At 37.4% G+C, this 27,063-nt stretch overlaps 1 protein-coding gene across 1 annotated transcript in view; it reads right to left on the bottom strand.

Annotated features, from left to right (window-relative positions):
• The window catches only part of KCNK2 (potassium two pore domain channel subfamily K member 2), a gene marked incomplete at its 5' end in the record, with an annotated part of 74,578 nt that overhangs the window by 6,854 nt on the left and 40,661 nt on the right, over window positions 1-27,063 (bottom strand). Inside the window, 3 exons of the mRNA XM_074899585.1 lie at window positions 7,751-7,890; window positions 16,112-16,298; window positions 19,578-19,738. Of these exons, the coding sequence (XP_074755686.1) occupies window positions 7,751-7,890; window positions 16,112-16,298; window positions 19,578-19,738 (488 nt within the window). The remainder of the gene's footprint in view (window positions 1-7,750; window positions 7,891-16,111; window positions 16,299-19,577; window positions 19,739-27,063) is intronic.

Below are 27,063 nucleotides of genomic sequence, written 5' to 3'. Positions count from 1 at the left end.
CAAACCTCTCTTTCAACCTGATAAGCGTGAATGACATCCACCTGAATTAACCTCAAGAAACTATTTAGGTTTACATAAAGCTCTACCAGCTGAGTTTAAGGTGATTGAGGAGAACAGCATGTATTCTCTCTGCACTATACAGCCAATGGCTTTGCTGCAGCCAGAAATAGCAAACGTTTTAAGAATTATACTAGAAAGATAATGAAACCCAAGCCACAGGCAGTTGAAAGACTGTCTCAACTTTCTCCCACAGGAAAGAAACAATGACTGTTTCATAAACTCACTGGACTTTTTTAGCTTATAAAGATATGCTAAGGGAAAAAAAAAAAAAAAATGACTTGGTACTGAGTAAGGAATGGCTATTGTAACTACATGGTCAAGTCCCAGTAAAAACTGTCTTTTTCTTAACTTTCTAATGTCAATAGCTGGAGTGATACTTGTGTGAAAAATTAAAGCTCCAATTTTGTTGTTCAATACTAGTATTACAACTGCACTCATCCCTTGCAAAGGAAAGTATTCCATAGTTTCTTCGGTCCTTTTATCCATGACTGCAAAGCAGTTTCCTCACTGTCAACACTTCTTGAAGAGCAAGGGTATGCTGCTGAACTGGCCTTGTCTGGGGCCTCATCCACAAGACAGCTATCAAATACCTACACACTCACATGTTTTGGTGACTTTTATAATTTAAAGGCACTGAGATTAGATTAAGTAAGTAAAGCTTTCAGGAATGTTAATCATGAAGATGTGGGCTGAACAGATTCCAGATTGAACATCCCTTTGTCTATAGAGTTAAATCACAGATATATTTGTCACAGTAAAGGACTGATTACATCTTGTCTCCAAAAATCAAGACTTCCTAACGTAAACCATGATAATGTACAGTCAGGGAATCTTCATGGGTAATTAATTCCAAGAAATGCCACTGCTATAACTGAGCTCTCTTTAATCAATTTCTGTTACTATGAAGTATAAGTCACTTCCATTTTATTTTTGCAAATTCAATAGCTCTCGCCAGCACATGCAGCCCACGCTGGAGTCATTTCCATTCCCCTGAAGCGTCCAGCCAGCACGGTGAGGCAGGGGGGAACACTGTGGGACAGCACAGTGAGACAGCAGGGCCAGGCACCGAGAGTGCCCCCCTGCCCTCGGCAGGCACAGCCTGCTGTGCTGCTCGGGGAAGTGTATTTAGGCAGCACATCTCTTGTAATCAGCACCACACCGGCACCACTTCAGGACCTGGTACTTAAAATGGCATAACAGAACAGCTGTCTCTACCACACCAAAGTGATAACAGCACAGATGTTACCTTTGTGTGCGTGTGTTGAATCTGAAATTAAGCAGGCATCACATTTCCGAAGTACACAAAACTATGAGGAAAGACATCTCAAAGAAAGTGTCAAAAACCACCATCAGATTAGTTTTCCTGGGACTCTCAGAACAACATGTTCTGCCATATTCACTACTGCACACAGTGCTACTGTGTACTTGCAAAAGAGCGATCGATACAGAAAATCAGCATTACAGACTGTTACTAGGGCAGGGCCAAGAACACCACCAGGATGACTTTTACTCAGTCTCTTGAGAAGGGAAGAGATCAAATTGCATTCAAAATCAGGTCAGCCATTTCTACCTTCTCTTTACAGGAATATCACTCTTTACATATCTAAAAGACTCAGAGAAGTTTTGCAGGGACTGTACTTTCATAGGGTTTTGGGTGTGTTTTTTATATCCTGTCACTAGTCAAATTTGACTGGAGACCTATGACTGTATTTACTATAGAAACAGTTTTTAATTTTCCCCATCTCATAGAAATTATTAGAAACAATCACCTTTTTGAATGTGGCTATTCTTTCTCAAATATAGTTTTCTGTACATATTTGATGGACTGGAAAAAACTCTTACTGCTAGGCAAACTTCTTTTCAGACAGCTCTTCTGCAATTTTTGTAGCTCTCTGCATTCTTTCTCAAGGTTAGACCATAAATCTAGGACTGTTTTCTGGTAATATACCTTTTAATAATACCTGCAGCAGTAACACCACTTTCCTACAGAAATTCAGTCATACCCCACTTGCGCATACTAGAATTGTGTCACCCCTATTAATCAGTGCTTTGCAAAAGGACTTCACATGCAATTGCTTTCACACCATGACTGTCCTACAAATATTTCCAATTCAGTGCTTTCTACGAAGAGACTTCCATCAAGTCAGTCTGACCTACCCATTGAACTTGTGGATATACAATTCTTAAAACTAATGCAATTGGTTTTTAAATTTTTTGTAAGAGAAGGAAAAGACCAAACAGCTGTTTTCTTCAACAGAAGCAGATCCATCTATCTCACTTAAAACAATGCACAATGGAAGAGCAATTGGCTCACACCTTTGTGAAAAGCCTCTGATCACCAGGCTGAAGAGTTATTCTTATCACCTTCATTTCTACGTAAGCAGTTTTTCCTTTTTAAAAAAGCAAGAGCCAGGTTAAGAGCTCACTGCCTCTGAAATAACTCCTTCCTCCTCCTTGGCTGCCCACCCTCACTGAACACCCTTTGAGGCCTCTCTGTTTGCCTGGTATGCCAATTCAACTCACTAAAACCTTGAAAAACTGTTTCTCACTAGAGTCCTCTCATTTTTTCATCTTTTCATGCATACAGCCTCAGATTAGGTTCCCTCCCAAGTGGATATGAGAGATGGGTTCAAGTTCTCTTTAAGCCGGTGCCCTTATGCTGGGTCAGCACCTTCAGCCTGGAGCTAGTAAAATGAAAAGACAACAAATATTGCAGGGAGTGCAATAATCTCCATGGCATCATCATGACAAGCCTGATTCTGTTTTGACAGACACAAGAAACAGTTCTGCCATTGGTGCCAAGATTAATCTGAATGATGATTTAGATGAGTCAAATTTGTTTAATTCGTTTATAAATACCAAATACATCAATTGCCTCTTGATTTTCCACAAGAAGTGAATGTGCTATTTCTCATGAAATTTTAGGCTTGGTCTTTAAAGCTGGATCCATATCATTCAATTCAAAAGACAGACAACCAGCATGAGAAAATCACTTCTCCAAACTGAGCTGACGAGTAACATGAGTCAGTCACCTGAGCTCTTGATATATAGTGAAGATAATGGGCTCTTCCAGGATGTAATTCATCTCATATGGTAAATGCCTTAATAAGTTCAAATGGACCATGCTAGAAACACTTATTTTGTTCCACTGACTATAAAGGGAATGTAGATTACTAGGTCAAACATTGATGTCTACACTGGACATGAATCTCATCTGTGTTGACTTGAATGGAGTCTGGGCTAGAGCTTAACAGAGAATATCGTGAAGCCAAGGGACCTAAGCACTTAATTTGAAAAACAGGAATTTGAAATGTATATCCCTAATGACTAAGATTCTTGGTTGGGTATACTTTTTTTCCTGGAAACACTGAAATTCTGAAGCTGCTGCATACTGAAGTAAAAGAAAAATATGACAAGGAAAACCTGCTGAAATTTTACCATTCAAAGAGACTAAAATCAGACTACTTTAAAAGTGTTCTGAGTAATCAGAGTATAGAGAATAATGAAGAGGAGGGAGTTTAAGGCAAGCTAGTACAGCTGAAGCTTAACTTCAGAGACGGATCGCCTACTTAAGATTACAGCACACAGCATGTTCCAGTGACTTTCTGACACTTCATCTATCTTACTGTATGAACCGCTTCCAGCAGCAGATCTATCCTTCTAAGACTCCCACTTCTGTCGCTACTTGTCTTTCACTTCCCTCCCCATTTGATGCATTCAAAACTCTCAAGAGTATTTCAGGAGACAAAAGCCACCTGAGCAACTGACAGACATTCTAGTTATCTGGATTTTAATATCAAAATACAGCATTATTGGGGATCAGGGCATATCTAATCAGATTTTTTGGTCTCAGTTCCACTTGCATATGGCAAACTTTCCTGCCAGTATCCTAGAAAAAAAAAAAAAAAAGGTGTTTTATTTCGTTGAAACAGTGAAATGCATTATTACTGCAAAGTCTTATGTAAACTGCTTTTAAGAACAATGCAACTGCATTTAAAAAATGTGTCTACAGATATTAGGTGATGTTCGTTATCAGAATGCCCACTCTCTGGAATATGAAGGTTTCCTTACACAATATACATGCTGAACATGCTATGATAAACTATTTTGTACTTTAAACTACAGGAAAAGGCAAAAAGGAGATTATTATGGCTGCCTATCAAAAAATATATCAAATATGTCAGCTGATATATAGTTTTGATTGTTGAGGGGAAGTAAAGAGAGGGGCTTTTCAACACCTGCAAAACTTCGGTCTTCATCCTGGACTCTGGTATAGTTCACTAGACTTGGCTACTATCAGCCAAGTCTTAAACTGCTGAAACCAACACAGCTGATATCTAATGAATGATCTGCTCCCTCCTGTACCTATCTAAAGCATGGTAGACTACTACTATTTTTTTCACGAAAGGTATGACTCAAATCCTACACAAAATCTTGTTTACTTGTAGGTGTTAATGCCCATAGTGAGTAAGTTTGGTGAAGAAAGATTTTCAGTCATATATATCCTAGGAAATATATTAAACTGTTTCAGTTTTCAGAGTGCATCAATTATGGTCCTATAGATTTTATCATAGTCTCTGTCTCACAGTAGATTTCAGTGTATAATATTGTTTCTAATTTCAAAGACTACCTTTAGGTATAATGACCTATTTCCCCAAGCACTGACAGAATGTTTCCTTAAAAGGCAGTTAAAAAACATACTTAGAACTAGGATTTTCCATTGCACTCATTTCTATTTGAACTCCAGATAGGTTCCTCTGCTTTAATCTGCATCCATAGATGCTGGAACAGACCATTGTAAATTTAGGTTTAACTGAAAAAACAGACTATACAAGAAATTTAGTCTCCTCTGGCTTCTGCTGGCATAGAGGAGACTTGATGACTACATTTCCACTGAACTCCCTCAGCTTCTTCACTCAAATTTTCCCCGACAGATGGTAAGGATGAGCTGAGAGCAGCAGTTTTTATCATAAGATGCTACCTGTAGAATTAATATTTGTAGAACGCTTCTGTTCAAACGCAGCCAATCATAACAAAATGCAATATATTTATACAACTTTCTTCCTACAAAGTATCATTAGGATAGAATACAGAAATAATTTTTCATATTTTCTAACTAGCACACAACGTGCTATGCCATAATTCAGTTTTCAAAATGGTCTCCATTTTTAAACTGCTACAACTTTTTCTAGATATGCCTAAGCAAGGGGTTAATAAGTGTGGGGGGGGATTTCTGAACATCAGAGATATGATTATTGAACAAATGGTACCAATTTTGTTATGTCTGTCTTTAATCTAACATAACAAACAAGAGATTTGTGTATAGCAAAATCCTGAATACCTGCATCAGCCAAGAGAATATGGATATATCTGAAGAATGAGGTTTTCCTTTCTGTAGCCACAATGAATATGCTTGTTTAGGCTACAAAGGTGAGAAAGAATGGAAAGATGAAATAGGGCATACATCCCTGGTGCCTGAAAAGAGGAAGTTTGGCATAGAACTGTGCTGCATAACCTGGCAAACAGAGTTTTACTTGATATAAATAAGAACGTATTTAATGTGTAAAAGGCATCATGAGTTTGTTCAATTCATGTTTCTTTAAATCTTTTCCAAAGTGAGTCTAGATTGAAATAGCTTCAGCATAAAACAAAACCAAGATACTATAAAATTCAAACATTCTTAATATATTATCTTCATTATAATAGTACAGATAATGAGACATTCTAAACATGATTAAACGCTCTGTGTGCTGTGTACAATTATACAGTCAAGATAGCATCTTATCCAGAGACCTTACTGTCTGGATAAGAGTATGAGGAAAAGTGAGATTAAAGACCGGATTAATGGAAGTAGCATGAAGAACTAAACTGTGTCACCAGTGTCTGAGGCAATGCAGCAAAACCAAGTCTGAACAAGGTATTTTTGCATAGTCCCAAGTCATAGTGCCTCAGCCATATCACATTTTTTCAAGAATCCAGAAACAAGTAACCCAGGGAAACTAAATGCAGTCTAGGGAACGCCCCAAGTTGAGAGCAGTTAGACACTAGGAGAGTGCACAAGGGAACCACTGCACATGCTTGCCCAGCTCTTACTTCTTCCTAGTGCAGAGGGAAAAATGGGCTAAACTGAGCTATTTCTGAAGTTCAGAATAATGAAGACAAACCATATAGGTTAATGGCATTTTAAGTGACCTATAGATTTTCCTGCAGTCAGTGTAAATCATGAAGGTTGGTTGTTAAAGATGCCCTCAGTGCTCTTCCAGAAAACAAAACGGTCATCCTGCAAACTGTTGAACTTGAAAATGGGAACACTTGTGTAACACCTGCTGCTACCATCTGTGAAGGACACCAGTAAAGCTTGTTGTGTAAGGAATGTTATACATGTCCTTTCAGATTTACAGCACAGGGGCAAAAGATGATACTCTTTAAATGAAACTGATCAGATAAATATTGTCCTCTGCTTCAGAGCTAAGCGTTTATGAAGTGCCTGGTAAAAGTGGACTTGCAACAGACCTGCCACAACGTTGTCTAACTATAAAGAGCTATGAGCATAGCAAGGGCAATGAAAAAGGGCTGCCCACCTCTCGTGTCTCACAAAATGAGCTTAATCCTGCTCACATCCTCCTGCCTGCTGTCACCATCACTGCTGCCCTCTGGTCAGAAAGCAGCAGGAACCCTGAGAGTCTCTAATGAGTGAAGGTATACTGGGATAAACTACCCTTTACAGCAAGGTCTTGGGGAACTCAAGGATTGCGAGGATTACATCTAGGCATTGATGCCATGCCCTACATCTAGGAAAACAATTTAAAACAATGTAAGTAGTAGGCCACTGCACAGTAACCAACATATTCATTCCATCAGAAAGAAATTAGTTGTTTTATTTGAGTAATACAAATGAACTGAAGTGTGCAGAAGAACTTAAGTTAAATTAGAGGGAAATAATATGTTGCTTAAAACAAAATTAATTTATTTCTCAAACTTCTAGTAATACCCGAATTGTGCTAGCTGCAGTCAAAGGAAATTTTATTCATTTTCTAACATTTTCAAAACCAGGACATTTTCATAAATGACAGAATTTAAAGTAAAATATTGTACCGTCCTTGTAATGATAAATACACATTTACAAGTAAAAATATATTTGAACTGAAAGCAATGCACCTGACTACAAATAACTAGGCATGCCGCTGAAGATATTATGATAAAATGCACCCATGCATACTTAAATAATGCATTGTAATACCTTGCATGATACAAAACATTTATTCTATTACCACTATAAAATGATCAAAGGTATCTGGAATGTAACTGTTTAGTGATTTAGTATTTTTCTTTACATACCTGCATCCCATATAGAAACAATCAAAGCAGAATGATTTTTCCCTTGAAAATTAAGGACTACATTCTACTGTCTAAAATAACGTTTTAGAGACTTTTTTCCTGTAAGTCAGGTGCAATTGTGCATATACACTTAGTTTAATAATACATTTAATTTTGTATGCAGCCATGTAAAGAAATTACTGTATGTTTGACTAGACTGCTACAAAGTTTGCTGCAGTTTGAGCTACGGCATATACTTCACACATAAACAGCTTTGACTTATGCCCGAAGAGCAAAAGTAACTATAAACTCACCTGACTTCTAATCAAAGTTTTTAAAAAGTAGTATTTCTTGCCTTTCAAAATGTTCTTACCTCTTCCTTTGTCTTTTTTGATATGACTCTGAGCCAGTCTCCAATCATGCTGAGGACAGCTGCAAAGTAAGCAAGCCCAACAAGGATCCAGAACCACACCACTGGCTTATAAAAATCTAGGTACTCTATATCTGATCCCCCTGAAAAACAATACAGTTGAAATTAAAGCACTTAATAGTTATAGGTGCAAAACAGGTTTTTATTTAATTATTTTCCAAAAAAAAACCCTGAACAGTTGTATTTCTTACAATTTCTATTTTATAACCCATGCAAAAATTCATAGCAAAACATTTTGTTGAATTTTAATCAACGATGATCTAATTTCATCCACTCTTGAAAACACAGTTTGGAGTATGCAAATTTTAGGCAATGATTGCTAATCATTTATAGTAATTAAAAAATTAACACAAACTGATTCAATTTCTTATATACCATATTTAAGGTAGAGGTCATTGAGGACAGCTTGAATGAAAGGATGTGCTCCAAATAACAATGCTATACCAAATTTTAAGTATTGCTCTGGAATACACAATGTGTTTACATCCTGAAGAATCTGATTTTGCAAGGACTCTGAAAAAAATCTCAATACCTACATGAATCCTTTAGCCCTGGTAAAGGAGAATAGCACATGCATTAAAAAGTGTCCCTGTTGGGTGGGCAGGCAAACATTATCATTTCTGTTTCGCAGAGGAGGAAACCAGGGTGCAGGGACTTGAGCTGAACTGATCATACTCAAAAACAGGTGGATAAAACAGATGTCAGCTGAAGGCAGCTTTTTTTTTCAATCCCACTGCCATAAGCACCAGTCCCTTCCTTCCTTCCAGTGTTAAAGTAAAAAAGGATAAATTTCAGAGATGCCTGTAATGGAGCTTTCAGGTACAATACAGCTAGGGAGAACAGATGACTTATTTCCGCACAGAAAAAGTTATGTTCGTCCCGAGCTCTTGACAACACAATATAACTCACATTTCACATCTTGCAGCACAATAAAACAGAAGCCTTAAACTCACAATTCAGCTGTGTTACAACAAGACCAGGCTCTTAGTTTAGGTTGCTGCAAGTAGAAGCTTGATGTGCATATCTGTCCAGAATTGAAGAGACTCTACAGTAAAACCTTTTCAGGCACATTAGTCTGTATAGGTACATAACATGTTACTTTATGTATCTGCATCCTTTACTGAAACAAAGGAAAATTGACCCCAAAATATCAAGCACCTTGTTACAGTAACAAGATTAACTCTCATGAAGAGTAATTCTTTTCCTAGTTATTATCTAATCATCACAGAGATTATATGCAAATAACAGAAATTTACTGGTCATTTTTGTATCTTTGTATGGAAGCTCTCACAGATAGAAATTTTGCTAATTCTCATGTCAATAAGCCTCTTCATCAATAAAATTGAGTTGTAGGGATTTATTCAACTATCCAAGAGATTAATCCACATTGCAAAAATGGATATACTTCGACACCTGCACAGTCACAAGTAAGACAGAAGACAGGGCTCTGACTGGAATAGAAGACAACCATCAAAGGGTCGAGTTTGTCACAGGCCAAGACAAACAGAATATCAGAAATGAAGCAATTTGTTAACTGGATTTTAGGTATGATTCACCCAAAATTTGTTGTCATTCAAAAAGTGGTTGATTACCACCACGCCTCTGCTCTATCAGGAGCTAGAAATGAACAACGCTTGGTTGTTCACCTTCTCCAGCTGTATGAACATACAATGCACAACAAAGTATCATATAAAGCATCCACTCAGCTGGTTTCTAACTTTTGTGTGTTAAGATAATAAACAGAAACTGGAATTTAACTCTTCCAGTCTGCAGGGAGCATTTCTGTCACAGTTTATACCGAATTTGTTTACAGCAAGGTTAATTACCAGGACAGGAGTTACAACATATTCAATCAAGAGTTTTCTTTACTGTCTGGCCAGGAGATGGCTCCATCTAGCCATGCCCAAAGGAGTTTAGCTTTCCTAAAGAAGCGGACTATCAACAACCCTCTAGGAAAAGGCTTAACAGCTAAAATCTTTATTAGCTGTTGAGTTTCTGAATTTCAAGGACTCCTCGAGTGAGGTCTCAATTTAATGGAATATCAGGAAGAGAGAGACATACCAAGGGATGTTTGTCCTGAGGTAACTACTGTCTCCTGTGATGCTTAAACATCATGGAGTGCTATAATGCAGTTACCTGGGAATGTCATTAAATAGGATTACACTGTTAGGAAAACATGATCAAAAGTCAGCTCTATGGAATTTAAAGTAAATGGAATTGATTAACTACTGATTTACAATTCACATAAATGGGTATGAAAGTATTTGGGTATAAGTAAAGGTGAATGTATTTGTACTGAAGTATGTGAGATAATTAATCTAATGATTTTACTGGTAACATTGTAAAAGCATATCAATGATACATTTGCATGGATTTTTCATAGCATAATTTTCACTTAATAATGCTGTCATCTTTTCTTTTGCAAAGCAGGTTTTATAGAGGCCTTTAGGAAGCAAAATGACAAGAAGGCAGAAGCTGCATTTTGTTATTTGTTTAGCAAAAACAATTTTGTGGGCCAAGGGATAAAATTTTTTTCCAACTTTGTTTGACCTCTTCCTGAAATAGGTTACAACCACAATAAAAAAGAAATATCTTCCAACTGGAGAGTGCTTACTCTTTAACTACAAGTCTCAGTGCCGCAAGCTTTTACCAAGAGCAGCCAGTTTATTGCAAAGATGTTTTGTGGCAAAGATTTGATCCAAAGTCCCTTTAAATCTATGAGCAATCAGAGGTATTTTCATTCATCTTCATCACAGGCTATTCTATTGCTGCTGCCACCATTCTTACATCTGCCAAACAATCTTTAAATTATTTGGGATTTTCAACACTTTGGAAGACATAGGTTGTTTTATGGCCCAAACACATATTCCTTACCGAGGTGAAAAGCTCTGTATTTTAGTGAAAGATGGAATTAGAGAAGATTTCAGGGGTGCAGTAGGATAGATTCTGGTTCTCAGGCAAGGGATCAGGCTTTCAAATATATGTATTATTACTTAATTATTTATATAAAACAAGTACATTTAAAGTAAAATATTTTTTTATTGTTGCCACTCTTTTCCCCATTCTTTCTACAGTTGACTCAAAATAGAAATATGCAATTATTTCTGTAACCTTGTCTAGTTTTTGTTTGCACTTCTGCTTCGAAAGTAGAAGCAGAGAATAGAAAGTGCTATTGGCATTGAGTATCTTAATTCCATACAAGCACAGATTTCCAGGTTATTCAAAATTGGCCCTTCAAACCCAGAAATGTCTTCATTATTTTTTATCAGCAGTACAAATTACTCTGGGTATAGAAATGTGATTAAATCCAAGCACAGTTTTAATTGCAGAATATCCAGTAGCTGCCCTTCATCCCTGTTGTGACTGGTGCTTAATCCAGTAACATCATTTGTCCCACTCCAAAGAAATACGGTGGTTCAGCCCTGCAGCTTGAAAGGAATTACTTCCAAGGACTGTGAAAAGGGATGAAGAAAGGCTATTTTATGTGGCGACATGATAAAAAAAAAAAGCACGCTCAGGACATGATAACATTGCACTGTCTGCAAGAAAGAATGTAAGTAGGCCAAACGAGTTACTTGATGCCACTCAGTGGAAAATAGCTACTTCAGAATACAAAGCACAGCTATAAACCACTCCTTACATGCCATGCTATACAGAAATTGAGCAAGACATGGCATGCTGACTTAATCTTAAAATGAGCTGCATGGTTCACACCAGACAGCCCCTATGATGGACATGAAGTCCTGAGGTGGCAAAGAGCACTTCCATATGCCAGAAAGACACAAAGCCTGCAGGCGAGTGCACAGCTCTCTTACGGGATGCTCAACACACGCCTCTTGTTCGGCGTAACACTGATTTCTTTCTGCCGGGTTAGTAACATCACATTGTGAGAGCAGATCAGCTGGACTGATATGACCACAAGGTGAAGTGTTCCTGTTCAGTGACATTAAATTAAACTAAAATATCTCAGTAATCTACAAACTGGGTTTCAGGCCAAGCAATACAGTACACACCCAGATACCTGTATTACAGTGGCAATACAACAAATTCAATTACAAACCAAATCAGTGAAGAAGCAATCAGCTAAAACTCAGAGTTCAAACAAGAGAAAAAAACAAACTAAAAAAAAAAAAAAAAAAACAACAAACCGTGCCCACCCTCCACAAAACAGAATATATTTTTAAAGTGAGATTTGCAGAATGCTGTGATTTGTTGAATTGGACTGATTGCAGCGTAACCTTGTATCATCATTATGTCCCGCTGTGAAACAGACTACTGATGTGCTATTTATATTTCTGACTTCTACTTAATTCAGTCCAGTTTTGGACATCTTATCTAGTTTAGATTTGAAACCTGTTAGATTAACTCCCTTAGAAATATTTGATTATGCCTTCCAACTTGCACTGCAGTTAAAGGATTTATCTGCACATACGAACAATATGTCATATTATCCATATATATACACATACCTCAGTGCTAAATTTAGCACCCAATAATATCTTTCATTATACTAAAAGATGACTCATTTGACATGAAAAGATCTCTTTTTCTCTTTCACAGAATATTCATAATATTGGCTGGATTTTCTTCTGTCATATTAAAGTCAATTGTTTATCTTGAAAACAAGAAAAGGGACATTTGACTATGTCCTGATTTTCATAAGACAGTGCAGGCTGTAGTACAGTTTCTTACTTCCTTTTTGTGTGAAAAACTACAGCCATAAACTTTCTTCAGTTTAAAATTACTTCAAATACTTATTTCTTGGGGGAAAAAAACAAAAACAAAAAAACTCCTCCAAAAACTACAAAAAAACAAGACAGAGAAATGTTTTTTGGTTTTTGGAATACTGTCCATATATTTTTTTGAACATGCACTACAAGGGCTCTTCACCTTTTCCCTCCTTGCATCCACCTTGAGTGATCAGTTTTTTATGTTTGCCTTAAGGCTTCTCTTGATGGTGGAAACTACAGCTGAAATTTCCATAGGCTCCAAATACCAACCTAGATTCTGAGTACAAAAGGAGATGTTTTCGCATTCTACTCTCTTCCCAGAGACTGCTTTGCCTCCAGTACAAATGAGAAGAAACTTGTAGAAAAATTCTGGAGAACTCTACAAGAATTTCTAATATGACAACCTGCACTGCAGCCTTTAACACCATTACATTCCTGAATCACAACTTCTTCCGTTGGCTCTCTTTTGGTACAGCTACTCAGAAACACTCTCTCCTTTACCTCCTAAAAGTTCTTTGGGGCTTCTCTTCTGCTCTTAGTGCAGTGGTGCCAGAAAGCATTGAGCTCCGTGTTAGTGAAAAATTGCAGATATTGTAAGAAATGTTTCTTCACTACCCATCACTCTGCTTTAGATATGTCTATAATTCTAAGTGGAAGAAGGTAATTTTCACTCCAAGTATTATTTAAGAAATATGCCTTTCTGGCCAGGAACAATCAGAAAAAATAATACATTAATGCCAGTGTGAGGATTTTCCAAATGCATTGCCATCTAGGCACTAAATGGACTGAAGCATCATTCTGGCTGCTACATACATCACCATGACAAACCAGAACCAAGAACACCATGCTCTAGAGCCACAATTTCAGATGCAATGTCCATATTCTGTCATGACAACATTCCCCAGAGCCTTATACATCATTACATGCCTTAACTCTACATGCTTATTTTGCTTCTGTTTAGCCACTTAGCTTTCCTAAACTTCAAGGACAGAGTTTTCTAGATTAAGCCTACCACAAAAATATCAGTGGCCCTTAATGTCTGCATAATACTTATGAATTACCTAAAAAAAACCCCAACCAAACAAAAAAAAAAAATCACAAAGACAACTTACTATTTTGTTAGTGTGTAAAGGATTCTGCAGACTTCCTCAAAATTAATAAGAAAGCCTAGCCCTTAAGACAAATGTTATCAGCTTTACTGAGAACTTGCAACATCAATTTTCTTCAAATAGCTTAGTATTTATGTACACCAATGTCTGTAAGCTTCTGCAATACAAAGCACTGTCAATGAATACCTTACCTATTTTTCAGACTTTTTAACTAGACAATTATGTACTGTAACGACAAGAAAACAAATGGATCTTTCTGAAAAATCTGCCATAAACTGAATATGTTAGTCCACACAAAGATGATAATACTCTCAACTTCATCTCTGACAAAATACAGGCCAGCGGCAATGTTAACCCCCCAGTTATGATTCAGATAGTCATCTAACCCTGTTTCTCTTGAGCATCATCTCTGAAAGCACAAATCCAATTCCCCCACACTGAAACTAAGGTCAATAACATATTACAGTACAAATACAAGTCTTGTGCAGGTTACTCAAAGAAAATTCAACATTCATGACATTTTGACATCATGCATTTACAGTGGAATTTTAATATAAAAAATATATATGAAGTGAACCATAATGGGCCATAAGCTATAGAACAATGTAATTCAAAGACATTCTGTAGAAAGAGAAACTGTTTCCTGGTAAAACTGCAAAGCAGACATGATGTAGGAACATATTATGATATCAAGTGGTCTACAAATAGAAAAATCCATGGAAATGTGTAATGAGAATAATGATGAATGTACTCAGTGTTCTACTTAGAGCCAAGTGGGCCATTTCACATAATGTTTTACAGTAAATATAACCAGGACTTTATACACTACTATTTTTATTCCCTGACATACACATACCCCTCGGGAACAAAAGTCTAAAACACCCAGACTCTTGGCTTGGAAACAGTATAAATTTTTTATTTGGTGCAAGTTAGAATCTGACCAGAATCACAAATTCCTGAAGAAAAAATGGAAATAAGAAAAACAATATGGGAAAGGAAAAAGGAAGGGGAGAAACCAGTGAGATGCATTCAAAAAATATGGAAACATCACAAAAAAACTATGTAGAAGTCCAAATAAATTTCCTTTGGCATTTTACAGCCCAGTTCTACAATTTATAAGAAACTTTGGCAACTTCCTATGTGGCCTTCATTTTTCAAAAACCTTGCAGAACTTAGTATCTTCAACACTAACTAAATTTCTGCCCACTTTACCCAGATCATTTATGAATATGCCAAACAGTTCAGATGCTTCAGAGGTCTCTGTGGGACTTCACCAACCTGAAAAACTTTTGCAACTGACACGACCAGTCACATTCCTGCCATCAGGGAGAACTTCAGGCAGGTGTGCAAGTCACTCGGAGGAGCTACCCAACCTGAGACCCTCACTTTAGTGCACCCGGACCCATGCAACACCTGTGGCTACACGTGGGACACAGGAAGAACCCACGCCATGTGGATGTCTGCTAGAAACACTTCCCTCCAGCAGAGAAGGTCACTGACAGCAGCCTAGCACTGCTGTCCTTCTCAGCTGCATTTCTGAGCTACCTCTGCCTTGCACAGAGCTCAGAGGTCGGAGAGAAGCATCTCATGAAAGAGAGAGATGATGGTGCTGCATCAGGAGAAGCATGAGATCAGGCTGAAGAAAGCAAGTCATGGACTCAGAGCACAAAGCTCTGAATTTCTAATCCTCGCCTCAACACATCACTGACTCAGATCAAACACACTTAACACAGACAACATACTTAGTCAATCCTATTCTGAGGAGGAGTCTAACATCTCTTAACATCTTTTCACGAAAAAAGTTGATGCAGAGAACTGGTGCAAGCTTTTTTTAGCTCAATTTGTCTAAGTTATTTACAACCAATACAATCTGGGTTAATAGAACCATAAAAGTTGGTCATGTTATCTACGGGTTGTGCTAAACCTCCTTGTGGCACAAAACACACATGGACAAATGCATACATAAAAAAGAAAACAAACACAGAAGCAGGATCCAACAGCGATACAGACATCTCAGTGGCAGAAACAGAGCTCTGGAACACTACTTTGAAAATAAGAGATGCACACAAAAACTATGTCATATAACTTCACAGGGGGTGATATTTTAAGCAACTCCAGCTGAAAAAAAAAAAATCGTCAGACTAAACCACTGTATTAATTCTTGAACTTCACTCAATCTGTAAGAACAAAAAAAAAATCTACCTAAAATTTAAGTAAAGCATCTTTCAACAGTACAAGAGAAGAAAAAATGGAGTATGCAGAGACAGGCAGAACCTATCTCTAGCCTGCCACATGACCCAAGATGAGGGCAGCTGCCCTCACATGCACTGACAAGAGAATGATAAAGAGTAAAGTTGGGAGAGAGGCACCAGAACAGAGATGTGTCTGTCCCAAAATAATACAAAAATGCATAACATATATCACTGTGCAAAATACTGTAAGATAGAGTTATGAGGAAATCTTACCTGCAACATAGTCACCGAATCCAATGGTAGTTAAAGTGATAACAACAAAGTAAATTGCATCTAGTGTGCTCCAGCCTTCTATGTGCTTGAATATAACTGCAGGAAGAGCAACAAACAGCACGCAGCCAAACAGTATGAATATTATTGTTGAAATTATGCGAATCTTTGTCTGACTCACATTCCATTTCTGGAAAGGGAAGGGGAAAGAGAGGAAACCCATCGTTAATAAAACTCCACCACTGTACATAAGCACCTGTCACCCCCAGTGAGCACTACGTTGCTCAAGAGGACAGTGCATTATAACTCTCAAACAGGAAAGTCAAAGCAGGGTATTATTTTGAAAGTGTTTTCAAAGCAAACGTGGCTATCCTAGGAAACATTTGCCAGGAGGAAATGCAGAGCAGGGCTTCACTCTTCATTATGGCCACATTCGTGATCTGGGTGAGTGGCATGTGTGGCATTCATTAATATTAAGAGCTGATCATGCTAAAGTTCTGAGTGGGGGCTAGATATTTGAGTGAGCTTCAAGTAGTACTTGCACCTACGATGTCTCTACTTTTGTGCATCCACAAGTAACTGAATAAAAAAGGTGGATTTTAACCTTACAGTTCTCTCTAATCAAGTAACTGGCTGAGCAGAACCCCAGAAAACAGAGTTGGAAGGGAGGTGAAGAGATCACTTTTTTCCAAACCTGTCCCAAGACAAAAGCAATCCCACCAAAGCCACTTCAGTCATTACTGGCCAGGCAACATGGGATCATGCTTAACTTTCTGATGACAAGAACAGTTTTCCTAATGCTTAACCTACATCTCATCTCCTTCAGTTTAAGTCTACTATTTATGGTCTTATCCCAGGCAAACAAAGAAATTGCCACTTTGCTCTTTCCAGTGAACTTTTACAGGTGTTTTCTTTCAGTCATATGTTCTTAAGACCAACTAAATGCATTTCTTTCAGTCTTTCTTCACCCATCTATTCTTGTTGTTATCCCTTGGCTCCAGCAAACTAATCCATGTTTTGTTAAGTGTTGTACTCAAAACTAGATATAAAAAAATACCACAAAATAGAATGGAAGGATCTTATGCTTTGCCTGTATTTATTTACACTCCTATGATGTTTTTGGTTTTGTTTTTTTTTTTTTCACAGCAACATGACATTAACCCACGTTGGCATATGAGCCCCTAGAGTCCTCAGAACATTTCTACAAAATTGCATCTAGACAGCTGTTTCCTGACATGTAATTACATATTTTATTATTCATTCGTATAGTACTTTGAATTTGTCCTCCTTGAATCAAATCCTTTATATTCAGACTGGTTTTCAAAATTTTCAAGATAATTTTGAATTCTAATTGTCCTCCAACTTTCTGTTCTCTCCTCAGCTTGAGGTAATCTGCAAATTTAATGAACCAAGTCCTTTATCTGTTCTGTAAGCTATTAATGATATTGTTTTTAACCTGTACCAAAGCTAGAACAGACCACTGCAAAGTCCCATTTGACATGTTCTGCCAATTTGACTTCTTTCCATAGTTTTCCATCCAACCAAAGCATGTCGGTTCAACTTAAAAGAAGCAAGGGAATGCACAAAAGTGGAAACCTTAACAAAAGGGGAACAAAAATTAAATCACTACTCACAATGTTTTCTTATTTAAGTTTAGTGCCAATGGAAAGTATGTTTTATAGTCAGCATGACCAAGCTCCAGCTTTTGTAACCCAAATCACAGTAGCATTTTGGGTTATGGCAACATGAAATTCCCTGCTGTGACTCATCAGCATCTCCCAGTTCTTCTTTTGAAGAACTAGTAAACAGAACAAGGGAATGTTCCAGACTGCAAAATATAGATCAGTGCTTTCATTCAGATATTGCCAAAAAGGGGCAAGATGCTGCTTTTTGTTCAGGCATTCTTGTTGTAGGGATGCATCCATTATTAAAAAAGGAAAACCACTATCCCTATGAGCAACACACAAATCGGTCTCAAATCTTTTCTACTTTTAAGCAAAAAATAAAATTCAGTTATAAAAACCCAGGAAGGATAAAATAAAATGTTCTTATAGAATATTCTTTTCTTTTTTAGACAAATCTCAGTGGAAAGGGATGTTATTCACCAGTACATTGTCTAGACATGAACTGATGTTTCAAGGTCAAAAATACCTGCCCTTTCTTAAAAAGCTTTCAAGCTTCTATTTACCTATTGCATGACTACTCAGCACAGCCCCAGTTAGATTTGCTTCAAATATAAAGCCATGGCAGACCCTTTCTATGTACAAAAGGTGTCCTGCATGCAAGATTAGGGCTTGTTGCAGAAAAACAATCCTAACACTTGCAGTGCTGATGCAAACAGCTACAAAGTCAGGCTGCTTCCTAAGTATTCACTGAACATGACATGTTCTACATATCAAAAGACAAATAGGATTTCATATGTGTTTTGAACATTAGGTAATAGTTAAACCTACAATGTTTTATTAAATGTTAATAAAACATCTAAATAAGTAATATAATTAAATTTCATTATGCCATTTATTCTATGCTTCAAAAATCTCAATACATTTTTAATAACTGCATTAGTAAAATACAACCTTAATAAACTTTTCTGTGTGAGAAACAGACTAAATTAAGTTCCTCTGCTAAAATTCAAGGCACTTGGTTCTTAAGGACTCGCTATGGCTGAACTTTATCAGTATCTGCACAAGTTTCTAGTCCCTTTGACAGGTCTCTTCCTCTACTGAAGCTGTGCCACTTTGCATGAATAATTAAAGATCAGTAACTAGAGAAAATGAAGGGCATGAAATCTATGCTGTGCTAAGCAGTTTAGCAAAAGAGGCTGAAAACACCTTAAACTGTAGAACATCCTATAGCCTAGTGAGGAGACCACAAAGAGGAGTCCAACGTCAGGGGAGCACCAACAGGCTCTGTACCAATTATGCCCTGTCTCTATGAATGCCCAAAGCTTTAGTCACCTACAGACCGGTAAATCTGGAAATGTAGGTGCCTACAGACTGTAAGCATTTCCTCAAGAATGATGGCATCTGAGTAGATATTTTAAGAACTATGATTTTAGACTCAGACACCAAACATCTTCTGTGAATCAACTCAAAGCAGCAGCAATAATTTCCACGTTATCCTCACAGATCCCCTCTTCCAACTCTGAGTTATTTATTTCCTACCATGATCTATAATAAAACCTTTACAGGTAAGCATCACAGCAAGCTTAGGAGTATTATGAGGGCAGAGCAAAAATAAAACATTTTGGATCTTGTTCCTCTTCCCAACCATAATTACTGCAGATGTTGGGCTTCATCCAATTCTCAGACGTGTTCAATAACATGTTCAGACTTTGCGAAGTTCTTCCTGCCTTTTGCTATACATCTAGTTACAATGATGAGCTATACCTTGTTTTTTGGACTTTTCACTCATTAACTTCAGAACAACGAGCAGCATGAAGAACAAACAAGGCAGTCAGCATACTCACAACAAAGGTATCTTCTACTTTGGCAATTCCTTTTCCAAAGATTGTCCCTAGTTGATCTCCAACACCAGCCAACAGAAAACCAAACAGAGGAATTCCCAGTAAGGCATAGATGATACAGAATATCTTTCCACCTTGTGTGCGTGGGGAGATGTTTCCAAAGCCTAAATTACAAAATACTTGAGATGTTTAAGAAGTTACATATATTACATTACACATTTTAAAAGGACTGCAGGAACAGAACTATTAAAACCAGGTCCTACTAGGTTAACCATATGACACAGCACACATTGTGAAAAATCAAATGAAAGTCTAGGTCATACAATCCTCTCTGAGATAAAATTAAACTGCTGCACAATTCACCAACTTATTTTATACTGTATGTGTACTGTGGAGAAGGAAACTCAGAATTTAATTTTTTTTTTTAAATAAACAGCAGCTTTTCTTATCTGCTACATGTAGTTAATACCAATCGGTTAAGCTATGCCTTAGCCTCTGCTACCTGGAAATATCTATTACTGGACTTGTAATTGGCAGGCTTCAGTACCTGTAAAGAAGACACAATTCTCCTTCAGATGTGCTGTGTTTCGAAGTGAAGCAACAGGGAAAAATCTACTTAGATGAGCAAAACAGGGACTTCTAGCATAAACTGGACTGCTTGGAGTATTTGGCTCTTTCAGTGTTGCAAACAAAGCTTAGGAGAAACAGTTAACAGTTCATGGTTCTGTCCCTTTGAAAGTGGAAATCATTTTGTCTTCACTGGCTTGTGTAAAATAGCACCTTGATATGCCTGTGATACATGAATCGCTACTGGTCCACTTTGAACTGAGAAACTGAAACACAAAGAGCACAGGCCCCAGCATCTGTGAAATGCCTTCAAATGCATCTCCCAGGATCGGTATTTTAATGATTTGGTCAAGGTCGCATAGGCAGAATGCTACAGAGATGTTTCACAAGCAGTACCCCTCAGTTTTAATCCTAAAGTTTTTCTCCTCCAAAGTATCACTCCTGTGTTGGGGGAGCAGTAGTAGTAACACCCCAGCATTTTTGACATTGTTTTACTTTTCAGCACAACAATCTGCACTTCAAGGGAGGCCAGAGGCTTACTTTCCATGGAGAAATTAAACAAAAACCTTTTTTTAAAAAAATTACTTTTTTGATAGAAAAAAAACCCTTCTAAATAAAAAGTAAATACTTTAGCTAGTGAGAAATTTGTTTCTTAGTGTCTTAAATTTTGCATAAGAGATGCTTTTCATATACACAAAAATCATTCAATGGAAATCACATTTTCCTGTGAAAAAGCCAATTCACAAATTTTATCTTGTGAAAATTTCATCTTTTTAATATCTTGGCTATTATCAAAATTCGTATTTAAAACCAACATAGATCTTTTAATGAAACCTATTCTCTTAATTTTTGGTTCTGCTCTCATGTAGATAAGCTACACCAAAGCTCTTTTGTCAAAACTACTTTTTCCTTTCAGTACGTAGGAGACAAAGCTGAACCTCACTCAACTTCATTCAAATAAAAACAAATCTCATTGGGAATATATTTTACTCCTAGATATTTTGCCCTAATATCAGTTTCCAGATAGTAATTGTGTAAACAATAAATGCAATGTTGATAAGAGTTCAGTTAGATTTAAAAAAGTAAAAAAGTTAACATTTTCCCCAAATCATGACTAATAAACCCTGTCAAACTAAACATAAAAGGACAAAATGACAGGAAATAATCCTCAATTACAAGTTGTAGAGCCCCCCAGCTTTGTAATTTTTCCCTGCACTAATATAATGAAAAGGAAGTCTGACTAAGGGCAGTGGAAAAAAGTCACAGTGTCTCTAGACCAACATAGACCTTCCCTAACCTAGAGCCAGGGCTAGAAATTACTGATTACTATAACTCAGGAAATTTCAGCTCCACTGAGTTCACTCTGTCCCTTCATGCACCAAGCAGAAAAGACCCTTGAGTTTTAAAATAAAATTAGCTCGTCCCCAATCAAAAAGGGACAAACAGATCCAAGCTACTCTGTTTTCATAAACACGCCTGTTTATGCATCAACAGGAGCTTGAAGAGTTGCCAGGGTGCAATTCCTGAGGGGTCTTAATGCAATTCAGAATCAGAGGTCTGGATACACCAGATTTATAAAACTTGTACTAGGGGATTTGGAAATCACACACTTTTTTTTTTTTTTTTTTTTTGGTTTTAGAACTGTATTCACTTGCTCTACGAAAGTGGTGTCTCGATGATAGCAAAAGACCAGCCCAGTGAAGCACATGCCAAGCAGGCAGTTCTGCTCAGTTACCTTCATAAAGCAAACTGGCATTCTCTGTGCATCCCACAGCTATTACAGAGACAATTGCTGCTGCAGCATACTTCTCATCTGCTGCTAATTGGTATGAGGACATGTTCATGTGTCACGTTCAGCTCTCTGTATTCTCCTCCCTACATCAGAGAGTCATGTCTTGCTCAAGAAAAGGATGGTACCTCCTCACTTCTACACTCAAGTTCTTGCTTTTTATCCTGAAAAATGACAAATGTTTTTCTTCCATAAACAACAAAGAAAGTCCTGTATTATTAATTATACTTTAAAAAAAATCTCACACATTACTAGATAAAATAATATTCCAACAGGTGGTTTATCTCTGTCCAGATGCTCACTGCACATAATACAAACCACGGCACTCTCAAGATAGGGCATGTACTTTAGTGAGCTGATCTACCAAGGGGTTTCTATCACACATCAATCATACTTCCTACAGTGTCATGTTTTATAACAATCTGCTGCTGTACACCACAGCCTACTTTGTGAGTTACACAAATTGTCCTTACATCCTACTCTCGGTTTCTCCAGTGAAAAGCTAATCCATCATTTATGCAATGGGAGAGGAAACATATTTATATTTCATATAGTTGATGCAATTCCTGAGGGTTTTGTCTCAGAAAAGTATTATTCTTTTCTTTTTTTAAAAAAAAAAAAAAAAAAATTCTGCTGCTAGGTAAAACTCAAGAAAAACTTCATTTTGGGCATTGTGCTTGGAGAGAAGCACATAGCCACAGCAATGCCACTGCATACCTCTGCATACCACAAAGCTCTTCTCCCTGTGCAGGGCAGGAACACCTGGCATGGCTACAGCAGCTCCCTGGCACAGTGCTGCCACCCCAGAGACCCCACTTCTGTCTATGAGTGTCTTGCTCACTGGGAAACCTTGGGGAATCAGTCACATCACACCACGGCTTCCCACTGCCTCTTGCCTCCCTCTGAGCTGCCTGCCTGGAGGGATGGGGCAGTGCATGCTGGAGTCGTACAGGCAGCCTCAGTACCTTGGTTACTCTTCACACCTTCAAGTCCTGTACAGCTTTTCTCTTCCTCTGTTTCTCCTAAGTGAGTAGTTCCTAGAACCTGTCAGTTGCCATTACAACCAATGCATTTGTTTTTGAACACAGAAATGAATGAAGCACTTGATTTAAACTTGCTAAATTTATCTGAAAGTTTCCCTCAATTAAATTTTAACCGATCTTAGCTGCAATGAACAGTATAGAGAAGAAAATTTAACTTGCAGAATAGGATGGGTTTCACCCAAGTTAATGTCTGTACCATTTTCAGACCATCCTTCTCCAGTGCAACCTCCCCACTTAACTTTCATAACCAGAAGCGTGATTTTCTCCTAGTTTTACCAAATCCCTTTCATGTCCTGCTAAATGCTTAGCATGCCTTTAATGCTGAAAACTTTGTCCATTTAAAATAGTTGTCTCTGACAAGCAGCTATGGACAAGAAATGCATTATAGGAGCTTCCAGTAACCACTGAGTAAATTAAAAGGCCATTGTAAGTAGATTGTAACTAATTGCTCCATGCAACAAAATAACATATTCCATGGTTTCAGTTCCAAAACCTTTACAGACTCCAAGATTCATATCAGATTCAAGGGAACCTTGTCCCTTTGGTCAGCAATAGAGATGGAAGCAAGGGTGTTCTAAATAAAAAGAAAACCAACCAATCAAACAAAAAACCAAACCAAACCACTTAAGACTTTATAGGAATTCTTTTGTGTTTTCATGTCCCCTTTTTTGATATATTTCTTCAGGATGAAAGTGTCTGTAACTTTGTCATCTGAAATAGATTTGCTATTAAATAGAAATGAGTAACTTTTATAACTACAAATATATTACTACTTTTGACCAAAACAATGTTTGAAGTTTCTATTTCTAGTTGGGCTTCTATTCCTCCCGTGACAAACAACAGGTTAGATTGCAAATATGGAAAAGTTTGAAATGCTAGAAATTCTCATACAATTGACAAGACACTTCTGTTCAGATTATGAGACTGACTTGCGTTCCAACCTTCATCAGATAGATGATTGGCAACTAATTTAAAAAAACAATCTAATTTCTGTTTCAAGTAGAAAAAGGATCCCTTTGGTTTCTAGTTAACCGGTATCTCAGTCTTCCAGAAAGCTCTCTTAGATCCACATTTTCAAAGTGAAGTTCGAAGAATAGAGACTCCAAATGAACCTATTTTCACAGAAAATTCCTAGATAAAGCAGGGCATCTACTGAAACTAGATGCCTGCAATTAAATAGTTCTTATAGGACAGATCATAGGTGCTTTTGAGAGTTCTAGGATTAGATTTTACTTGCAAAATTAACTGGGAAAGTGTGTCACCAATTATGATTCATTTATATCAAATAGCTCAAGTGGAATTGAAAGGTCTGGGGAAGGTTTGAAACATTTTCTCTCCAAACATGAAAATGCAAATTCAAATACCAGTAACTGTTTTCTCACTGTCTTTAACATAGATTACACAAGACATCATTCATCAGGTAGCAAACAAAGTGAAAATCATACCAAAATAATGTCATATATTTTGAGATATGAGAAACTACTCTCAGCTGTGGGTTTGGATCTGTGGGCAATTGATGAAACAGTTCAATACGGAAAGATTAACAATTTGGTGAACATGCATACCCTTAATTACACAAAAATGGATTACAGAAACACGATACCGAGAAGATTTCACAGACTTGGAGGGAAGGCTGAGCTCCTGGCTGCTGAATCCCATGAGGCCAGAGTCAGGTGAAGCGGGTGCCATGCCCTCGCCTTCAGCCACTGGCCAGGGTGTGCAGCTGGCAGCGGTATGGCTGTAGGTTCACATCCACCCTGACTATGCAGCTCAGTTACACTGATTGCCCTTTTCAAAGGGCATACCTGTGTTTTGATACTGAATGTCAAATTGATTTTAAGAGATCAAAAGATGCTTTTTCCAGGCTCTGAGGAGCTATCTGATGAAATCTTTATGAAAGGTTCCTTGCTGAATTTCTAACTAGCCAAAATGCTTTTTCCCTTTGGATCGCCACTTGGGATCAGGAGAATAGCATTTAAATACATGCCCGCCCATCCGCGCCAAGGCAAAGACATGCACTTTTCATAGATAAGATATCCCTTTTAGCATAAAAAATAGTCTGGACACAATCACTAAACAAAAAGGCAGTATACATACCAATACTGGCTATGTGGAAATCTCTGCATACACTGCAGAAATACTAAAACTTGGATGTTTGTGTTCACTGTGTAGAAACATCTGCAATTTTGCACTGATTCCTTTTCCTTTCATCTTCTTAATTTTGTCCTACACTCCAAAGTTTGACATGCTTGTGTATGACTGTGTCATATATATTTACAAATAAATACTTCATGGGGTTTTGTGGCTTTGGTTGGCAATGGTATAAGGGCATTTTCAGTCTTCCATGTGACTTCCCCTCCCAACACGGTAAAGTGGCTAAAAAATTCTTATTGCCCTTTTTACAAATAGGTAACAAGCACAGTGGGAAAGAAAATCCAACATGCTCTATATCATCTAGGTCTGCCACTCACACCAAATCTGTGGCTGAGGAACATGCAATCACATTACATTGACCTTGAACTAGGGAAAGTTTGGCATCTAAAGTCCTCAAAACACCTCAGTCAAGCTTGTTCAAGGCCACATAGAAATGCACTGTGAATACTTACAAAATCTATGGACTCCCCTTCTGTCAGGGCCAACACACATGTGCATGCATGTATATTCCTGAACACAGTGCAAAAGAATTTGAAGGCTGAATAAGCACAAAGACTATTTGGAGATCAGAATACTTGGATGAACTGAATATGAATACCCTTGCAGTGAAAGTACAGTATTTCTATATTACATATATGCATGAATTCTCTCACACATGCACAAGCTATAACTGTATCTTACAGCCATTGCTGTAAGATACCCCTTTATGGGTATGTGGCTAATGCTTCTCCTCCAAATTAATTCTTCAGTTTAAAAGTTAAATAGTTTTCTGTACATGCAATTGAGGAAACTGCTACACAAATCTTGCTGAAGGAAGTGTCCTGTGCAGTAACAGAGGTGAAGGTACCTCTGTCTTAGACTGCAGTCTACTGAGAAACTGAAAATCTCTGCTTGACAAAAGTTAGGCATAATTTCTTTATCACTCACTGTAGCTTCAAGAAGCCAATTCTCTTCATAGTTTTAGCCAGTGATTTGGGAACTAAGTTGTTCACAAAGTACTGCTGTTTACTTAATATCATTGCTCAGCACAGCACTCCCTTTGGTATTATCTGGATTCCAACATAAAAAATTCTGATTTTTAGCATTAATCCATAATTCTGTGTCACAGAAACATCAGTATATTATTTTGGATTTTATAATGTTGTGGCTCAAGCCTGAAAAAAAAACACTTTATCAAAAAACCCTCTCAGTTACCAATATGTCTCTTTCTCAGCTATGAATAACAGGAAAACCTAGATTGACATTAATAAAATGTGTAATATTCAAGAATTGACAAGACAGAGGCTGATCTCCTTTCAGTGATTTCTTTTCATCTGTGTTCTGTGGGAGCAGTAAATCAAATCAATAAGACTTCTTTTAAAAGAACAGGCTATAAATATTCATAGAAAATAAGTTTCCTTCAAGTCAAAGTGCTGTGCTAGAGAGGTGAAGGAGCACTGTAAGGAAAGTCTCTGTATGGATACAGAAGCTGTTGCAGTATTCAATAACTCACATTCAGTTGCTAAGGCAATTTCTCAAGGAACTGGGTAATAATTGTTAAAAGACTTTTAAAAGCTTAAACATCAATTCAGCTCTGCCTCCCAGTACGGGTTCTTCATTTCATTCAGCTGTCACTTTGTCCAGTGAAAAGTACCTGCTTCTCATCAGTAGTAGTACTTCTGTCCCTTTTTTGTTGTTGTTGTTGTTGTTATTGTTATTGTTACTGATTGTATTCATTTTACCTCTAATTCTTATTCTAGCAAAATTGAATCAGGTCCAAAACCCAAAAATTCCCACTAGGTTTTTTCCTTTAAGTGAGATTACTCCATGGGAGCAAGATGCCTGGCTAACATAGCTAATAAAAATACTATGTATCTTAAAGTAAAAAGTTAATAGTTAACAATATCCTGAAACTTTTACTACCCACATATTCTTATCAAGCATAAACCATATCAAA

The sequence above is a fragment of the Athene noctua genome, chromosome 1 (assembly GCF_965140245.1).
Source record: "Athene noctua chromosome 1, bAthNoc1.hap1.1, whole genome shotgun sequence".
In the NCBI taxonomy this organism is placed as follows: Eukaryota; Metazoa; Chordata; class Aves; order Strigiformes; family Strigidae; genus Athene; species Athene noctua.
This window is presented reverse-complemented; position numbering and strand designations above follow the sequence as displayed.